We start from the raw sequence: 19,029 nt of genomic DNA, 5'->3' as shown, positions 1-19,029 counted from the left end.
CCTGTGGAATGGGTGAGCACATTCTTCGGTATCTCGGGCTGCGATGCGAGTCCCCCATGGATTCTTGTACTCTCGTTTGTGACGTCCGTCTACGTCATCGTTTTCCGCGGCCTCGCGACCTTTTTTCGAGCTCTCGCTTTAGAGATTCTTTTTTCTCACCCGTCTTCTGTTTCTCCTTCTTGAGCGTCTCTTCTCGGCGGCATCTCCCGTGTCCCCCTGTGTCTTAGTGGTCTGATGTGGTGCCATTCTAGTTCTAATTTTTACTTTTCACGGTCTCGTTTGTCATTGCCTTGCTCCTACAGCTGGCGGGGATCCCAACGTGCGTATCGTTTTCTCGTTTTTTCTACTCCATTTTCCCCGTTTTTTCTCCAACTTGTTTTTTCTGCGATCCTCTCTATGGGTCGCGCGTCGCGCTTCGGCGGCGGCAACCGCCGCAAGAGTGCCGGCAAGGCGAAAAAGAAGGGCAAGAAGCAGGGAAGGAAGCTCGACGCCGAGGATCTATACTACGCGCGGCTGGCAGAGGAGGCGCATGTAGAGGAAGAACGAAAAGCGAAGAAAAAGGCGGAAAAGGCTGCGAAGAAGAAGGCAAAACGCGGCGGCGAGGCGCGCGGTGACGAAGACCTTGCAGAGGACTTTGTCTTTCCGCAGTTTGAGGACCGCAGTGGCGTCGAGAAGAAGAAAGGCCAAGGGTACTTCAGGCAGCTGAACGAAGACGGGAGGAAAAAGAAAACGAACTCTTTCTCGCGTCTCCTGAACGCCTTCAAGAGTCCAGCCCTCCCCCGGCCGGGCGGCAAGACCAATCAGACAGCCAGCGCGGCAGCAAACAAGAAAAGCGACTTCGAATCCAATCACGAGGAGACCTATGAAGAAGAGGAGGGCGCAGAAGAAGGCGAAGGTGAAAATGAGGTAGCTAACGAAGAAGAGGGGGAGGAAAACGAGCAAGAAGAGGTAGAGGAGGAGGAAGAAGAGGGGGATGAAGGAGAAGAAGCGGGAGAGGAGGAGGAAGAAGAGGGGGATGAAGGAGAAGAAGCGGGAGAGGAGGAGGAAGAAGAGGGAGAGGAAGGAGAAGAAGCGGCAGAGGAAAGCGACGAAGGGGAGGAAGAAGGAGACGGAGAAGAGGGAGAGGGAGAGGAAGGCGAAGACGAGGAGGAAGCCGCCCAGAGTATCGCGGAGACCCTCGCGCGGGGTGACCACGCAGAGAGCAGCGACGAGGATGAGGAGTTCGCTCTCGATTCCGTGTCTCCTGTAGCCACTTCGTCTGCGCGTCTTCTTGGCGACGCCTACTACCAGGCGCACTACTTACCAGCCCCTGGGCAGTCGCTGCCGTTTGCGCCGTTTGACTTTTTCTGGACTTTCGAGGAGGCCGTGGCCTCTGACGCCAGTGTGATGTCGCGGCTGTCTGTGCAGCAGAGGGCGCGCGTGGAAGAGCAGAAGAAAAACACACCCGTTGAGTTGCTCCATCTCCAGTCTTCGGCCTTCCTCATGCAGCAGGAGGCTGCCAAGGACCGCGACGCGAGCAAGTGCAAGCAGAAAGAATGTGCAGCGCCCTCAGCTGCGGCGCTCCTTCTGGGAGACGAAGAAAACGAAAAGGAAGATGAGGACGACGATGACGAAGAAGACGTCGGGGGCGGCGCCGAGGGCGAGCAGAAGGGCAGCGGCGTGGTCACCAGGGAAGCGCTCGTGGAACGCCAAAAAAGCAAGCGGTCGCGAGGCCGACTGGGCAAGCTCTTCGTTCAGCCGCAGGGCTTCGCCCCCTACAGCGCAGCTCTGCCATCGAACGCTGCGCAGGCGCCTGCGTCTTGTGCCGACGACGCGGCCGTCGCCCGAGGCAGAGGCGAGAAAGAAGGGACGTCGCGCGCGGAGACCCGGGCGGCCCCGTTGGAGCACGAGGCTATCGCTCCGCGTGTGTCTGCTTCCTCGGCTTCTTCGTCTCTTCGCGCGCCATCTTCCTACTTTGAATACGTTTTAAGCACAGCCGTGCCCGCGGCGCCGTTTGACGCCGCCGTCTCGTCGGTCTACGGGTTGCCCTCGTCGCTTCTCACCTCGCTGCGTCGCGTGCTGGCGTCGCCGCGCTTCGCTTCTCACGCGGGCGACCTTCCCGTCGCCTTTCGCAGTTTCAAGACGCGGAGTCTGTTCCATTATCTGTCTTCCTACCTGGACATCTCGTGTGCCCACCAGACCGACGCCTCGTCGCCGTCGCTGCGGCTGCTTTACTCGTTGCACGCCGTGGCGCACATCTGGAAGGCGCGCTACCGCGTGTCCGTTCACTCGAACCTGATCAAGCGCGTCGCGAACAAGTCGCCTGAAGAGCGACGAAAGATCCTTGCACGCCTGCAGGAGCAGCAGGCGCGCATGCGGAAACACGGCCTGGAGTCTGCTCAACGCGGCGAAAGCGAGAGCGAGACCGAGAGGGCTGAGATTGGCAACGAGAACGGCAACGAGACTGCCGCTGGAAGAGGGGCGACCGCTGGCGAGGAGGCTGGCGCGCAGCCAGACGGCGCGGTTACGCCTGAGCAGGCGGAGGCAGTCGAGCGACAAGACGCGACGAAGGAGGAGGCAGAGGCTCTACAGCCGAGTGAGGCGGCAGCGGCAGAGCTCCCGGGGAATACGGGGATCGGACTGGGTGGCGAAGCTCTTCTGGAACGCAAGCGGATGTCCTCAGACGGAAGCGAGGACGCCGCGACCGCGGAGGACGGCAAACGTAGAAAACTGACCTCGAATGCAGAGCAGCCGGCCGCGGCGCCGGGCGGAGAGACGCGCACGCTGGGCAATGAAGGCCCCGAGGACTGGCTGGAGGATCAGGTGCGAGACGGAGGCTATACGCGCCCGCGGATCCTCTTTCTTCTTCCCTTCCGCTCTGCAGCGAAGGAGGTCGTCGACAACATCATCGCCCTCATGCCAGGAATCCAGCAGGTAAGCGAACAGACTTACAGTTAAAATGGCGAGGGCGCCACACGGAGTGTTCCACGGACTTCACACGGGCCTCCGCGGGCGGGTTGGGGAGCTAGAATAAGTAAGCATAAGTTGACTCAGCCTTTTGTTTTCACGGCCGGAGCCCGGACGCTCTCACTGGGCGAGCGCATCGAGCCACGGCAATACGCCCTAGCCTGGTTAGCGACAGTCTCTGTGTGTATCTTTTTTTCTGCGTATCTCGCACGCGCTCGTATATCCGCTCTCTGGGCAAGCGTGTGCACTTCTTGGCGTTGGTTGAATTTGTTGGCTGAGCTACACGCCGCGGTCATGCGCTGAGGAGGGGTTCATATCTGAAGCGGCTTTTACCAACGTGGCGACTTCGTTCCCGCATGCGTCCTTCCCCACCCGTGTCTCGGCGTCGCTGCATCCTGCGTGTAGGTGCTGAATCGGCGCCGGTACGAAGAGGAGTTTGGGATCAGCCGAGAAGAAGAGATCGAGCAAGACAAAAACTTTGCCACAGGCAACAAGCCCGAGGACTTTGTGAGCCTCTTTAGGGGTAACGACAACGATCGCTTCCGCCTCGGCATCCGGATCGCGCAGAAGTCGATTGTCCTCTACTCGCCGTTCTACGCGTCAGACATCCTCGTTGCGTCGCCCCTGGGCCTCCGCATGATTGTCGGCGTCACGGTAAGGAGGCATTCGAGACGCTTTCACACGCGCACGTGATCGTGCACGGCCGGCGTGCCTGCGTGGCTCTTCGCTCCGCCGAGACGCCGCGAGTCTACCAGACGAAGTCGTGGCTGTGGCGTCAACTTGCTCGCGCAGCATGTTTGCGAAAACGCAGTGCATGTCTTGCCTGGCGCCTGTGGCCAAACCGGCGTCTGGCGTCCTCAAAGTCTTTCTGCATGCCTCTCTTTGAGAGGCGCGCGCCTCGGGCGGGCACCTGTGGAGGTGGAAGGCACCTACAGCCCGCGCAGGGCCTCGTTCGCAGCGGCGCCTTTGGGAGGTCGCTCGTCTGCGCAGAACTGCCCTTTTTTGTTGGCATGCCCACTGCCTCGCCTGCGCGGTGACGGCTCAGCGGTCCCGATCGGCTTGGCGCAGCTCCGCGAGCAAGCAGATCTGTGGCGCGTCCGAAGAGTGCGGTAGAGAGAATGGGTGGCAGTCGGGCGAGCTTCGAAGCCCTGCGTTTTCTTCTGGGTGTCCTCTGTCCATACCCAACTCACGACAAATCGGGTGAACGACTCCTTTGACTTGTGTGTCCTGCGTTCAGGGCGAAGAGAAGAGAGAGTTTGACTTTCTCTCCTCCCTCGAGCTGGTAGTCGTTGATCGCGCGGACGTCATCAGCATGCAAAACTGGGCCTTCCTGAAGGACTGCTTGGCGGTGAGCGAAGCTGCGAAGACGCCAAGGAAGCGTCTTCCCGTCGGTGCCGCTTTCCTGCATTCGCTCGTTGGAACCGCTCGCGCGGCGCGAGGCTCGGTGTTTGTCTCTAGACGCCGTTCTGCGTGCGCAGGCCCCTCCTGCAGTCTCCCTGTCTCCCCCTTTGCGTGTTTGATGAAGCCACATTTTGTTTTTGCGTTTGGCGACCGCGGGGAGACGGGCTTGAACTTCATCGTAGCGCGCAGTCTGCGAGTGGGCAGTCAGAGCGCTGTTGCTTCCTCGGGCTCCTTACGACTCCGCAGCTCCCACGCATCCCTCGTTTCTGGCTTCTTGCGTCTTGTTGGCACGTGTTTGTCACTTCAAAGTGCGTAATTTGGTGTTTTTTCGGTGTGTCTATCCTTCCTGGTTTCATCTGTACGCAACGCCTCGTTTCTTCGCAGGCGATCAACCTCCCTCCGGTCTCCTACACGTCCTTCGATATTCGTCGGCTGCGGCCGTCACTGATGGCTGGCGTCGGCGCCTCGGACCGCCAGACACTGGTTTTCTCTCACGGGCGAGACGCAAAGATTCAAGGTCTCTTCAAGCAGTTCTGCTCGAATCGCAGAGGCGTGCTGCACCTCTTCGACCCTTCGCAGGCGGTTTACGCGGCGTCGGTCCTGCCATGCGTAGCTTGCGAAGACGCCGAAAAAAAGAGGGCGAAGAAGCACAAGCTCAAGAAGCTTGGAGGCGCCGTAGTGCGCGTCTCGAGGTCAGCGACCAGCTGGGAGAACTGGCTTCGGTGCGAAGAAGAAAACGAGGCGCAGCGCGTGGGCGAATGTGGACTGGGTGGCGACAAGGACGACACGAGCGGCTGGAAGGAGCCTCGACGAGCGGCTGCGATGCTGAAGAGCGTTGTCACGAGAGCCGGAATGACAGGCGCGCAGCAGTTCTTCTGCAAGGTCTCGTGCTCCCAGTTCGCGAAAGCTAGCGGTGTAAGTCGCATGGGCTGTTCCTGCGGCGGCAGGAATAGGCCGTGTACGGGGAGAGAAGCTCTGAGAGTTTGAACTCTGGGAGTGAGGATCGAGCTAGAATTCCTTCCGTTGTGATATGCCCGAGGGCATTCGTTCGCTTGCCGACGTGAACATCCGATTGCGCGTCGTCCGTACTCGACCTCAGACGCGAGGTTTCTGTACCGGTCCTAAATCGCGTGGAGGATCTCCGCCTTGCTCAGCGTCGTCCCTCTCTTCCGTTTGTCGATCCGCCGCGGTCCTAGGGCGTTTTTTGGACTGTTTATGTGCCCTGTCTGCAGTGTATTCTGAAGCACTTCACCACTCGCGTGCTCCCCTCTCTGCAAGGTGAATTCAACCGGGCGCTTATCGTTTTGCCGTCCTATCTCGACTACTGCAGGTGAGTCCTGGTTTGACTTGGGGTCGTCGAGTCCCGTTCCTCTCTTTTCCTGAGTGTGGATTCTCTCTGTGTGCGCATTCAAGGTTTCCTGTGTTTCTGACAGTCTTTTGTCTCGCCTTGTGTTTTTCTGGCGCGTTAAAAACCAGGGTACCCTCCGAGTTGTGCGTTCGCTGCCGGCTCGTGAGCATCTGGGGACGTCATCCGTGAGCGGTCGTCACCATGGGTAGTCGACTGAGGTTGGCACACGCGATTTTGGAATAAAAGACAGATTTGCACGATTCTAGCAGTGCCTGTCTTTTTCTGCTGGCTCTCTATTCGGCAGACTGTGGCGGTCTTTGAAGGATCAGAATGTGGAATTCGTTAGCTGCCACGAGTACACGTCGAATCAAAATATAACTCGAGCCCGACAGAGATTCCATCGAGGTGAGGCCTCCAGGTCCGCACTGTTTCAAGTCTGTGTTCGGAGGGGTGGCATGCATCAAGACTGCGACAGCCACAGGTAGCAGTCCAGTCCCGTCCGTCAGGATATTAGTCCGAACCTGCGATAGATAAATCTCTCTCTCTATCTATCTTGGATGATTGTACATTAGCGGCTAAATGTCAATCAAACATGCGAATTTTAGGTATTCCAACCGGATTGGTTCATTCAGTGCTTATACTAAATCAACAGTTCTAATGACTACAGCTTCCAAGCAAACATGATCACCGTGATATGGCAATCCAACAGTTTTAGCTGTCTTGGACCGTATGTGCGCTTTCATAGGAATATTGATGTGCGTGGGAGGAATTGTGAGCATTCACACGTTCCAAAGAATGCTTATGCGCGTGAGGCAAGACGGTGTATCAACTTTTCCGGTATTCGTGTTTTTTCAGGTGAAGTCCCCATTCTGGTCACCACCGTGCGTTTCCTGTTTTATCGGCGATATCGGCTGCAAGGCGCAGACCGAATTTTGTTCTTGGGACCGCCGTCTTCGCCAGAGGTGTATATTCACCTTCTGCTACACTCGCTTCCTGATCAGGAAGGCGCGAAAAAACAGGTCGCTTCTGGAATCGGTGTGTACGGGAAAACACGGGATTTCGTCGAGGAGGAGGCCGCTCAGTTCAGCAAATCGGGGGCCGCGATGTGTTTCTTCACACAGTATCATTGCTATGCCATGGAGAGGCTGCTCGGAGTGCAGAAGGCGTTTTCCGTGCTTCAGATCCCTGCCGGCAAGGTCGTGGCGGTCAAGTAGAGTCCCCTTTTCTAAATACCTATGTTTTCCATGGCTAAGCATCTTGCGGGTCTGGATAAAGTTTGCAGCTGGCACGCCGGATATGGATATTCCGCCAAGAACGCAAGCTTGTTTCACATGAAGTTACGGAGTTCCCTTGCTACGGCAGAGTCTGGGGCACTGCCCCCACCCCTTGGATGCTACATTCAGGCAGACTGAAGCTTCCTTCACTCCACAACTAGACCTTGTGAAGTATAATAGTGTTGTAGCGGATATGAAGAGGAACTCCGGGTAATAACCGGGGCCGTGAATATGCAACGTCGACTGCCTTCCCGACGTGACGCCCTCGCAGTCTAGTTAGCTTCGTGGCACAGGCTTTTTCGTTTGCGTCCCACATCCGTGGATGCGATTCTCTCACAGAAGCTTGACCACAGCCGTTAGAGACATCGCCGGATAGATTACAGAGTTTTATGGTAGTCCCCGGCAGTCATGAATTGCTGTGAGCTAGACTGCGTCTTCATCCCCTCCATCGCTGAATGCTCCGTGGGATCGCCTGCTGTAATCCCGGCACCGCGCAGACGACAGAATAGCTCTAGACAATCGTGAGGCCTCGTCCGCTGTGCGGTCAGCAGATTCGCTCTGAGTGCTCCATTCATATCACGCGGCCCCTAGCAAAACACAGCAGCATTCGCTGCTGTTCCGCTCGCCTCCGGAACGCTTGTTTATACAAAAGCACGCTTCGTTTGTTATGAGAAAGAGGTATCTGCGATCTTTGGGAACCCATGACCATTGGAGAGTAGCCAATGAGGAGGTTACGGTGTATGTCGGCACCGATACGTGTTGGTGCTGAACTACTCGACTGCATCAAAAGAACCTCTGGAGATTCAGTAGATCGGAGTCGATACAGTGCTCGAGATCCCTGCCGATACGCCCCTGTCTAGCTTCTGGCCTCGATCGACTGTAGGTTCTACTCAGATTTCTTGTCTGCTTAGGCCTTCTTTCGCCAACACTACGTCTAACGTTGTGGGTGGCCTCAAACCGGAATAAAACAAGTGGGGAATGGGGTCGCTGGGTCGAGACGCGCGCGACGACCAGCCTGAGCTTGAAACAGAAGAAGGTGACCCAATGGAAGGCGCTTGGAATAGGTGCAGCTCGCACTTAACAGTGTCAAGCTGTTCCTCCAATGCGGCGATTTCTGCCGTATCGGCGAGTCTTGCTCGCTCCAGAGTTGCGACGCAAAGGGCCCACTGCTGGGCACGGCGAGCAAGTGTAATACAACACTTGCATATTCCTGAAACGATTGTGCTTTCCTCTGAGAACTTGCCGCCGTTTGGCGTTACACACGAATTTCTGCTTACATCCTCTGCATGCAAGAGGCATAGTTGACCTACGCTCTCGAGGTGTATCGGCTTCTTTGTGCGGATGGACTGGCCTCTGCACGTTTCTACCGTCTGTGCAGAATCTGACTGTACGCTACTGTGGCATACGGGTTGGTTTCGCCGGGCGTCCCTTTCTATTTCCAGAGCGAGTACATGCTGACGTAACCACGCATTCTCTTCTTGGAGAGCGGCGTTGAGTTCACGCAAAGCCACTAGAGACTCGAGGGCTTCAAGACCCCGTTGTCTCCACTGGGTCGCTCGCGCTGCCAAATTACGCACTGATCGCTCTGGACTCTCCAGAATACTTGTCCCGGTGGAACGATGAAACACAGAATCCGGCATCTCCGAGCAGGCGTTCAAAGTACTGGCGTCCTTCAGGACTGCAGTGGAGTTGCGTAGTAGCAGACCAGGGGCTGTTAGCTGGGAAGTAGCAAAAGACCTTTGCATAGCCGTGGCAGAGGGATGCGGCGCCTCACGGGGGAGCTGGAGATTCGGAAATTCATCACAACGAGACCAGGGAGCGGCATCGTATTGCGCGCTCACGAAATGTTGGGTACCACAGCTTCGCGAACAAGCCTGGAAGGACGGCGACGGAAAGTTCGCTGGGAGACTGGAAACGCGCGAACATCCGGTTAGTGAGGACACCTGTTCAGCACATCCAGCGAAAGCAGCCTCTTCTATCCTGGTGTTGCGGAGCAAGCAGCTCCTCACTTCATCATGATTTTTCATGATGGCTGTAGTAGTGGCTCCTCTCCTTCCCAGCCATCTGCTGCTGTGTCCTGAGTGCAACCTGGCGGAGTTCCCTCAACCGGCGTGTAGTCGTCACAAGTTTTCCAAATCGAGAGAAGGCTCGAAAGGACAGCTGCGCGCCTTGACGCAGCCATCTCGTGCAACCAGCAGGGACGATCTCCCCATAAGAATTCACAGACTGGAACAAGAACAGAGGAAGGGAACCTCGTCAGATCTCGGTATCCTATAGCTCTGTTCGTTTTCACGGATCGTCGAGGGCACAGAACCAACAGGGACTGCAGCCAGCCTGTTGTACCGTTTATGGCTGGATCGCCTGCACAACGAGCTGGTCAAGCAGATCCGATATACACATGCAAACCAGCCCCGTCGTATTAGAGTACCGCCCTTGCGCAGTGGCCTGAATCAAGTGTACTTCATATGCCAGAAGCGGCTGCATCACCAAGGACGGTGCAAGCAGCTCAGACGATTGTCTGTGTGCCCTGTGTGACGGTAAGCGTTCGGCAAAATTTTCGGATTGTTGTATTCTACGAGATACGCAAGCCAGTGTGGTACGCTTACGGCAAATAGAGTTGCGCTGTTGGCCTTCAGCTAGCATGCAGAACTCAGCGTGCGAAGATCCTAGTTCTCCTGTCAATCCCTGTTATCTTGTCACCAGGAGACCGCGGCAGTCAGACGCACATCCAACAGTAGTAAACTGGCGTAATACTGGATTTTCCCTGTTCATAAGACGGGGATTACAGACAGAACTTAATGGCACGTGACATATTTGCGTTCATGCTCACTGGAATTGCTGGCAGACTCGACGTACGATGTACGCTGCTAGTGCGGATGGCCACACTGTTCACGCTTACCCAGCCAGGTCCTCGGCATTCCAGAGTGTTCGCACATTGGCAAAGTTAGGCACATGTGGGCCGTCATACTAGGCACACAGTGAAGCGCAAACGAGTCATGGCAATACTACAGCTGCTACTTGGCCCCCTAAACCACGTTACCACAGATTATATTCTCCAGCGCGCCAATGCATCACCATTTAGAAGCGTTAAAAGTCGTAGAGCGGGATATAGGGTCCCTCCGCACAGGGTGATCCGCTTACGCCGCTGGAGTATGCAGCAGCACACTTGTTCACCAAGAGACATCAGCAGCAATATTTCTGCGCATAATATCTGTGACTCAGTCTCTCGTAAAACATCAATCTTTTCTGTTTTAGGCGAGCGCTTTCTTAGCCCGTAGCGCTGTTGGGTACAATGTGTTTGGTCAAACCAGTTAAACATCTGCCTCTAATATGTCGGTACTTTAGTAGTTCTGTGCCCACTATGAGGGCGGGAACGTCGTCCGTGATGTCTTTGTTACCGTTCAGGTAGAACGCGGCGAGCCGCTGAAGAGTCTTGCGGTTGCGAGAAGCTAGTGCCTACTGAATGTTCGGCTTCGGATCTAAAAAACCCATGTGGGCACAGCAGACCCGCTTGTAGCCTCCGCCAGCGATCAATGCCTACTGTGAAACCCCTCCTCGAACGTCTTCCTGGAAGCACATAACCCCGTCTCACAGATCGGCTCCACAGCGAGACAACTAGGCGGTGGAGCGCAGAGCGCTGATCCGCCAAAAGCTGTTACAAGATAGTATAATCCAGCGACCACTATGCGCACACCACATAGCAGATGACACTCCCCAGCGACGCAAAACTCCCTTGTCCCATGCAAACCCAACCGACACGAGTCGGTATCCCAACGCATCAATCCGCTGGTGCCGCGTGGATGGTAGGCATCCAGCGATCCCACTCCGCGCTCGTGACGTTGCACCGGCAGTGGCATTGAACTTTTTTAGAAGTGCGATTGAAGTCATTGTTCGCCTCAGGGGAAGCTAACCAACAAAAACTGGCACTGATTCATTCGATACACCTAAAACCCGACACAACCGCTTCAGCCGAAACGCTGGCTAGTGAATCACTGCACCACCCGCATGCTGCTGACAGTAGGGCTGACGTTGTTCTTTGCAAGGGTGTCCCCAGTCATGGTTTGGCAAATAGGCAGGGACGGCTCCGAGTTGCACTTGGGCACGTCAGCCATGACCTTCTCGAGAACCTTGGCGTAGCGCATATCGCCGTCGCGCAAAATAATCACAATCTGCGTGACTCCGGAGCCTCGCGGGCTCACGTTGCCCATCTTGACCCTGTCCTTGGTGAATGTCGGGTCTTGAGTTTCCGCATAGATCGCAGAATGCAACGACTCTGCAAAGACCTGAGCACACGCTTCACGCTGCCCTTGACAGATTCGATTCAACAGCGTCAGCGGGGCCACATTCAAGAAAAGGGTGGTCTCGGAATTGCCAGTGGGGACCGGTGCGTTTCCCGGGGGAGATGGTGCTGGTGACGGCTGGCCAGGAGCCTTTGTTGTTGTAGACGAATGACTCGGAGGAGAGGGATGACCTTTGTTGGGAGGCACGCGAGTCGTCGGTTTATGAGTTGACGTTGTTGTAGGTTGGGGGTGAGGAACCTGGGGCGGAACGTATTTCTTCGACATTCTCACAAAAAGCCAGAAGGTCTCCAAGATCTTGATCAGCCTTAACTTCTTTGCCATATTCTTCTTCAGGAGCAACGCAACCCCGCCTTTCACGATCCATCCGTCCTTCAAGCCGCCCTTCCCGGCGTTCGGTTCAACTTCTCCAACGAGCGATTCGCCGATATCGTCGTTCATGAGGCTGGCGATGTTGGCAGTCAGTCTGTTCAACAGATCCTCCTCGTCAGCGTCATTCCCGTCAGCGTTTTGAGCAGCATCTTCGATCATCGCTTTCGCTGCCATCTTCTCCAACTCATCAGGGAATTCTTGCTCGAGGAGGCCTTCAAACATGACCTGTAGTTGGTCAGCAGTGAACGCCAAGGCGGGCTCCGCGTCGACGCCATCTTCAGTGCTGGCGGCGGAAGTCGCCGCATAATCCACAGCACTATCGGAGTGTGACAAGAACTCCAAAACGTCGGGAGTTGCTCCGGATCTCAGTGGTGCGGTGCCTGAAACACATGGGGACAGGAGGAAAAATGCAGGTCAAGGTGGTCAACTGCGGAGAGGGGGGTATGCCCTGGCCACGCATCGGCGCCACGTAAAGCGTCAAGCTCTGACGAGTCCTTTCCAACAGGCGTTCGACTTACCGGCCAGAAGTAAGGTTGCGACGCTCGTCGCCGCGACTGTTTTCAGGAACATCGCCATTGGTGGGGAGCGGACGATAAAGAGGTGAAACAGGTATTGCGTGCGGCGTCAAGCGGTCGCAAATGACGTGCCTAAACCAAATGAACCACTGTCGATATGAGGCTGGTATATGATAGTTTAAAAGAAACAGTTATGAGGGCTCCTCAGTATCTCAGAGGCAAACATTATCGATTGTGTCGTGGCTGTCAGTTATGCTCGTTCGCACACCCGCGGTCAACAGGAACTGTGTGGGCGTGAGGGCCTGGTCGCAATATCTGTAGCAGGCCGGATTCCTGTTGCATGTGTTTGCACACGTCGGCACTGCCGCGTTCTATAGGTAATGCGCCGTGCTCGTAGAGCCAGAAACCCACATCCAGACACGGTGCAGCAGCTGTCATGGATCGGTTTAAGCTGCGAGTTTACCTGGGTCCTGCAGAAGTGCGCTACGCACCGATGCAGCAGCGTGCTGTTGCCCGACCGCCAATGAAGCTAGAGGCAGCGGGTGTCACACACGCCGTGCTCCGCTTTACTTCGACGGGCAGAGAGTGTCAGCTGTGAGAGGAGAGACGTTTTTCTTCATACACTTTAATGGTGCCACAGGGCAACGCTGCCACCCTCAGGCAAGCCGCCGCGTTATGCCATCCTATAGTGATGAACGCGCGGCAGCGTGACTGTGAGACACCTTCATCCGCCACTTCGTTGAGGCACCTCTACCACCCGCATACACATAGCGTGGGGCGGTGTCAACCATACGGGAAACATACCGGCGTTATGTCCCCCCCGGATCTCATTCACACGAGCAGTATCACTTCCTCTAACAACAAATCTCCCTGCTCCAGAGGCACAGCATGCGCACCCTTGACGCAACGTGCTCTCTTAGCTGAGACTTTGTCCATCGAATAACGCACGGATTGCGCCTTACCTCTCGATGGCTTGCCATCCGCCAGTCTGTGTCTCGCCGATGACGTGGTGATATGGTAAGCCACCTCAGCGCTTGCAACACGCGGCATAGAGTACCTTGAGGCGCCTGTGTCTGAGGTCCCGGCGTCTCATCTGAGGCAGGAGAGATGCCAATTGGTGAGAGACGCGCTCGAGCCCTTGCGGTCAAACGCGGAAGCGACGTCAGGCAAGGGAATAGAAGAAGACTGCGTACGGCGGCACAATGGATGGTTTGCGGCCTCTTGAAGCATGCTTGATCTGGGGGAGGTGTGCAGCCGTCGCCATGTTCGATCGCAGGGCCCGCTTGCGCCCGACGGGGACCGGGGGGGGTGAGCGGATGTGGCTGCCAGCTTGCTTATCGGCAACACCGCGTTCACAAAAGCCTCCAGCTCACGACGAGAAACTGACCGTGGCGATTCTTGGCTGTTGCTCATATGCGTGGTTACGTGTGTTATTCCGGCGCCGGTCACGTTCAGCAGCTGACCCTCGTGGGTACACTTCTGGTGGCAGCGATCCCCACGGTCATTCGGCAAGACTGTATTGGACCGGTCCCAACACCTCCGCTGTGGGAGTAGAGTGTTCGCGGCATAACTCTCCTATGCCAAGCAGGTCCCACCAACTCACAGTAACGTCAAGGCTTTTTTAATGGAGTGTTTGCCTTCCCTTAGAGCCCTCGCAGCGTGGAGCGATGTTCGTATGAGGCGCGAACCGGTGTTCTCCTGACCTCCACCGAAATAGGCGATGAACAAGGGAAGGGCGCCACCTCTCGTCTAGCGCGCACAAAATCTCATACTCTTCTCGCTAACAACTCGAAATGATGTGTCTTCCATTGCGCACAACACGCGGCGGCCGGTATCCCCAATGCACCAGAGCCCCAGAATTGTAACGCGTGCTTCCGCCTGATCGGCATATGAGAGTTCACAACGCGCAGATGATACAGAACTAGCAATTCCACTCCGCGCTCGTGACGTTGCACCGGCAGTGGCATTGAACTTTTTTAGAAGTGCGATTGAAGTCATTGTTCGCCTCAGGGGAAGCTAACCAACAAAAACTGGCACTGATTCATTCGATACACCTAAAACCCGACACAACCGCTTCAGCCGAAACGCTGGCTAGTGAATCACTGCACCACCCGCATGCTGCTGACAGTAGGGCTGACGTTGTTCTTTGCAAGGGTGTCCCCAGTCATGGTTTGGCAAATAGGCAGGGACGGCTCCGAGTTGCACTTGGGCACGTCAGCCATGACCTTCTCGAGAACCTTGGCGTAGCGCATATCGCCGTCGCGCAAAATAATCACAATCTGCGTGACTCCGGAGCCTCGCGGGCTCACGTTGCCCATCTTGACCCTGTCCTTGGTGAATGTCGGGTCTTGAGTTTCCGCATAGATCGCAGAATGCAACGACTCTGCAAAGACCTGAGCACACGCTTCACGCTGCCCTTGACAGATTCGATTCAACAGCGTCAGCGGGGCCACATTCAAGAAAAGGGTGGTCTCGGAATTGCCAGTGGGGACCGGTGCGTTTCCCGGGGGAGATGGTGCTGGTGACGGCTGGCCAGGAGCCTTTGTTGTTGTAGACGAATGACTCGGAGGAGAGGGATGACCTTTGTTGGGAGGCACGCGAGTCGTCGGTTTATGAGTTGACGTTGTTGTAGGTTGGGGGTGAGGAACCTGGGGCGGAACGTATTTCTTCGACATTCTCACAAAAAGCCAGAAGGTCTCCAAGATCTTGATCAGCCTTAACTTCTTTGCCATATTCTTCTTCAGGAGCAACGCAACCCCGCCTTTCACGATCCATCCGTCCTTCAAGCCGCCCTTCCCGGCGTTCGGTTCAACTTCTCCAACGAGCGATTCGCCGATATCGTCGTTCATGAGGCTGGCGATGTTGGCAGTCAGTCTGTTCAACAGATCCTCCTCGTCAGCGTCATTCCCGTCAGCGTTTTGAGCAGCATCTTCGATCATCGCTTTCGCTGCCATCTTCTCCAACTCATCAGGGAATTCTTGCTCGAGGAGGCCTTCAAACATGACCTGTAGTTGGTCAGCAGTGAACGCCAAGGCGGGCTCCGCGTCGACGCCATCTTCAGTGCTGGCGGCGGAAGTCGCCGCATAATCCACAGCACTATCGGAGTGTGACAAGAACTCCAAAACGTCGGGAGTTGCTCCGGATCTCAGTGGTGCGGTGCCTGAAACACATGGGGACAGGAGGAAAAATGCAGGTCAAGGTGGTCAACTGCGGAGAGGGGGGTATGCCCTGGCCACGCATCGGCGCCACGTAAAGCGTCAAGCTCTGACGAGTCCTTTCCAACAGGCGTTCGACTTACCGGCCAGAAGTAAGGTTGCGACGCTCGTCGCCGCGACTGTTTTCAGGAACATCGCCATTGGTGGGGAGCGGACGATAAAGAGGTGAAACAGGTATTGCGTGCGGCGTCAAGCGGTCGCAAATGACGTGCCTAAACCAAATGAACCACTGTCGATATGAGGCTGGTATATGATAGTTTAAAAGAAACAGTTATGAGGGCTTCTCAGTATCTCAGAGGCAAACATTATCGATTGTGTCGTGGCTGTCAGTTATGCTCGTTCGCACACCCGCGGTCAACAGGAACTGTGTGGGCGTGAGGGCCTGGTCGCAATATCTGTAGCAGGCCGGATTCCTGTTGCATGTGTTTGCACACGTCGGCACTGCCGCGTTCTATAGGTAATGCGCCGTGCTCGTAGAGCCAGAAACCCACATCCAGACACGGTGCAGTAGCTGCCTGGTGGCGGGCAGCGGCAGGTATCCGAGCGCTTGGTGGTTTGTGTGCATCTTGGGACTTCATCGCCTGGTGTATCAGGGGATGGACGCGTACCTCCTGAACGCCATGGTGCGGCTTTGGCGATGAGCTGTCTTCTGTGAGTGCGGGACGCAGTTGTGTTACTGAATGCATTCCGGTATGTGGCTCGGCTCTGCTGTTGGTTGATGTATTGGCAGGAGAGCAGTGTGCCATGGCCAACCGATGTTAGCTGTTGGTGGATTTGCATCTGTGCTGGCTCGGCTGAACAGTTGGAGTGATAGTGATCACGTCTGAGAGCACCTGGGAGAAGGGCAGTCTCAAGCGACCCCGAAAAAGCGACCTGGAACTTTTTTCTTTCACGAAGGCGGCCAAGCGTAGGCAAAATGGCCGACGCAACATGTTCTGGGCCAACCTTAGCGTCAGCGCGCCGGTTTAAAAAAGCCTGTATCGGGAAGTTGAAACAAGTCCGTTACGTAACTATGCACACGTGAAGCTGTCACCAGCGCCATCATCACGCCTCCTTCGAAAAGACGGAAACACTTGGCGTACTAGACGAATGTTCACGCTGATCTGAGCTTCCTCTAGAGCATATCCGTTTCGGATCAGGCGGGGGCTGATTGCGCAGACTATGCCTAACACGCGCAGCAGCGCGAGCGGTTGCCGTAAGCGAACTGGAGGCACTGCTCCTTCATTCCAGGAGGGTATCTAACCGAGAAAGTGTGGTTGGTAGCCTTTTTAGGGACGCATACGGAGCTGAGGGATATTCTCGTTACACGATATTCATAGTCCCCACCAGCCTCCAACAGCGGTATAGGCGGCGCCGTCTTCATGCACACATCAGCGATCCATCTGCGAATCCATTTGCGGGCGCGACTACGGAAACTATCCGCAGAATTTCGTTACCCTGCCGCTCGAGCTCCACCTGCATCAAACATGGTACGACAGCCAAACAAAACAGTAAACCGCGTTTTCCCCGGCCATCGCAGAGGCAGGAAGCCAGCGCGAAAGTGTCGTTGCTATCCATGCACGCTATGAATCCTGGACTGCATCTGCACCCTATGCCATATGCTGGCTGTTTGCGCCACGCAGAATTTGGAGCCACATATCCATGACAGGTGGAAACCGCGCGGCAGCTTTCCAAAAACCCAGTGTACAACATCGGCGTGAACAATGCGAAAGCGTGTGTTGACGGAGAGAGCATCGGCGGTGACTTGAGGTTGTGTTGTTGCTGGAAAGCTCACAATGCCCACAATGCCAAATGTGCTTACAGTGCGGGCAGAAGCGAAACAAGGGGGACACCATCGTGTTGCACGAGGGACACGAACCGACGGAACTGGGTGCTTCACTGGAAAGCGCTGGGAATCCTAACCCGATATTGTTGCTAGGCTCCCAAGGGGCGCTGGTCCACGATAGATCTCTTCGCTGTAGCGCCCACAGCGGATTGGTGTCGTTTGTGCAGGAGCAGCTATAGTACAACGCTGTTCCGGGCGCTCCAATGCGGAACAAAGGTACGAAAAAAAGATTGAGGTAGTTGTCCTGAGTAGGCATGAGCAGTTCACAGCAAAACCATAGGGTTTCTGCGGAGCCTGGAAAGTTTCCACTACTAAAACCAATTGCCTCCGCAAGCCAGAGCAAAGTGGACAGCCGTAAACAGCAGGAGGGCGGGTTATTGAATGTTGTGCGCAGCAACTGTGGCTGGCATCGCTTCTGTGAGTCAGCCGTATCGTCCCCGGCGACCATGCTATCCTATACGCTCACCATTCTGTAAAGGCTGGCGCTGTCCCGGTGGCAGCGAGGGCAGCGGAGCCCCGACTCCACCACCACCTTCTTCGGGCAGACTCCGCCGACGAAGAAGAACATTATTTTCTTTTCGGGGCAGTGAGAAAGTTCAGTACGTGGGACGGCCGGCACCCTGCATTATACGCACGATGCACAGTGCCGCGCCGTTTGTAGACCGATAATGCCGTTTTAACCAACACGGCGGCCGCAGATATACGTTCCTGAAACGCCTGCAATCGAAAAAACAAACATGGTTCGGCGTGCGAGGGGAGGGCGGGGAATCACTGGAAACTGGTAAGTGGGGAGCTCCAACGTGGAACCGTGCCGGCTCGCAGCACGTTCGCATCGTTGTACGACGAACATAAGCTCGTCGCGTCCAAGAGACATCATCTGGAGGTCACGGCCTCCTTTCGGTGAAGGCTGAACACTCCAGCTGCAGAGAACGCCGATTTCCAGGTTTCCGTTGTGCTTTGTTCAGGACGACAACCTGCGAGAAGTGTGCGCGATGCGTAGCAAGGCATGCCAGCCTACGGGACTCACAGGGAGGTCCGATGGATAGCTAAGCCACATTCTCCCCAGATAGCTCCTGTCTTGAGTTTCCAGTCGGCTGACGTGAAGAAAATCGCCGTAAGGAAGGCCAAAACAGTAAGAAGTAGAGAAGATGCAGCGCGGATGGCCTGCCGTCGTTGTAGCCGTTGCGAACTAGCCGCGTGACAGCGTCTGCGGTGAGTGCTATAAATCTGCATGCTTGGGCGGCGTTTATGCCTTGTGACAGGCTTCTCTCTACTTGCTATCCCCCCCTAAAGCCCATCTGGAAGACTATGCTTCTTTTTCCTCACTCGATGGACGGCTTGGCGCGTTTCGTTACAAGCGTGATCAGTTGGCGCTTTCCTTCATCCCGGAAATTTCTGCGGTCAAGCTGTCCTGCCACTCGACCGTCCGCCGTAGCCGATGTCGGCCGGGTGCATGCCTTCATATCTAGCCGGGCACAGCGGAGAGCACCGCTAGTCTACTAAAAGTAGAGCAGGGCTACGACGTTAATGGTGACGTTTATGCAGTCCTCGTTGTTTTGTTTTGGACGAATTCCGTGCCATTCTGCGCGCGGGCGTCGATACCGTGCCGGCTCGAACATCCGTGGTGTCCGCGGGACTGCACAGCGCCGCAGCTGGACACCACGTCGGTGGCTAAAGACACAGGGCCCCTCATATCTCGTTTGACTTCCAGGTTTCACATAGTTGTTGATTTCGTCATTTCCGTCGGCAAATCTGGAGTGCGCTACGTGCCACGCAAAGGGTGTCAGGCACGACAGCGAAGTCGTGTTTCGCCGGCTCGTCACCTCATTAAGTGG

General features: G+C 55.9%; 3 protein-coding genes across 3 annotated transcripts; 1 reads left to right on the top strand and 2 right to left on the bottom strand.

Moving 5' to 3' along the window:
- Positions 1-396: 396 nt before the first annotated feature.
- On the top strand, positions 397-6,909 carry BESB_053960 (uncharacterized protein; the record flags this gene model as incomplete). Its single annotated transcript, XM_029363831.1, has 7 exons — positions 397-2,913; positions 3,352-3,600; positions 4,184-4,294; positions 4,732-5,262; positions 5,580-5,677; positions 6,000-6,100; positions 6,551-6,909. The coding sequence occupies 7 exons, from the start codon at positions 397-399 to the stop codon at positions 6,907-6,909; spliced, it is 3,966 nt and encodes a 1,321-aa protein (XP_029219754.1).
- A 4,049-nt stretch (positions 6,910-10,958) lies between these two features.
- On the bottom strand, positions 10,959-12,209 carry BESB_053950 (uncharacterized protein; the record flags this gene model as incomplete). The annotated part of the gene is made up of 2 exons (XM_029363830.1): positions 10,959-12,019; positions 12,158-12,209. 2 exons carry the CDS (start codon positions 12,207-12,209, stop codon positions 10,959-10,961), a joined length of 1,113 nt encoding a protein of 370 aa, XP_029219753.1.
- A 2,044-nt stretch (positions 12,210-14,253) lies between these two features.
- Positions 14,254-15,504, bottom strand: BESB_053940 (uncharacterized protein; the record flags this gene model as incomplete). The annotated part of the gene is made up of 2 exons (XM_029363829.1): positions 14,254-15,314; positions 15,453-15,504. 2 exons carry the CDS (start codon positions 15,502-15,504, stop codon positions 14,254-14,256), a joined length of 1,113 nt encoding a protein of 370 aa, XP_029219752.1.
- Between the last annotated feature and the right edge of the window lie 3,525 nt (positions 15,505-19,029).

Source organism: Besnoitia besnoiti, chromosome IV (assembly GCF_002563875.1).
Source record: "Besnoitia besnoiti strain Bb-Ger1 chromosome IV, whole genome shotgun sequence".
Lineage (NCBI taxonomy): Eukaryota > Apicomplexa > Conoidasida > Eucoccidiorida > Sarcocystidae > Besnoitia > Besnoitia besnoiti.
The sequence above is the reverse complement of the archived record's forward strand: the minus strand, read 5'-3'. Positions and strand labels throughout refer to the sequence as shown.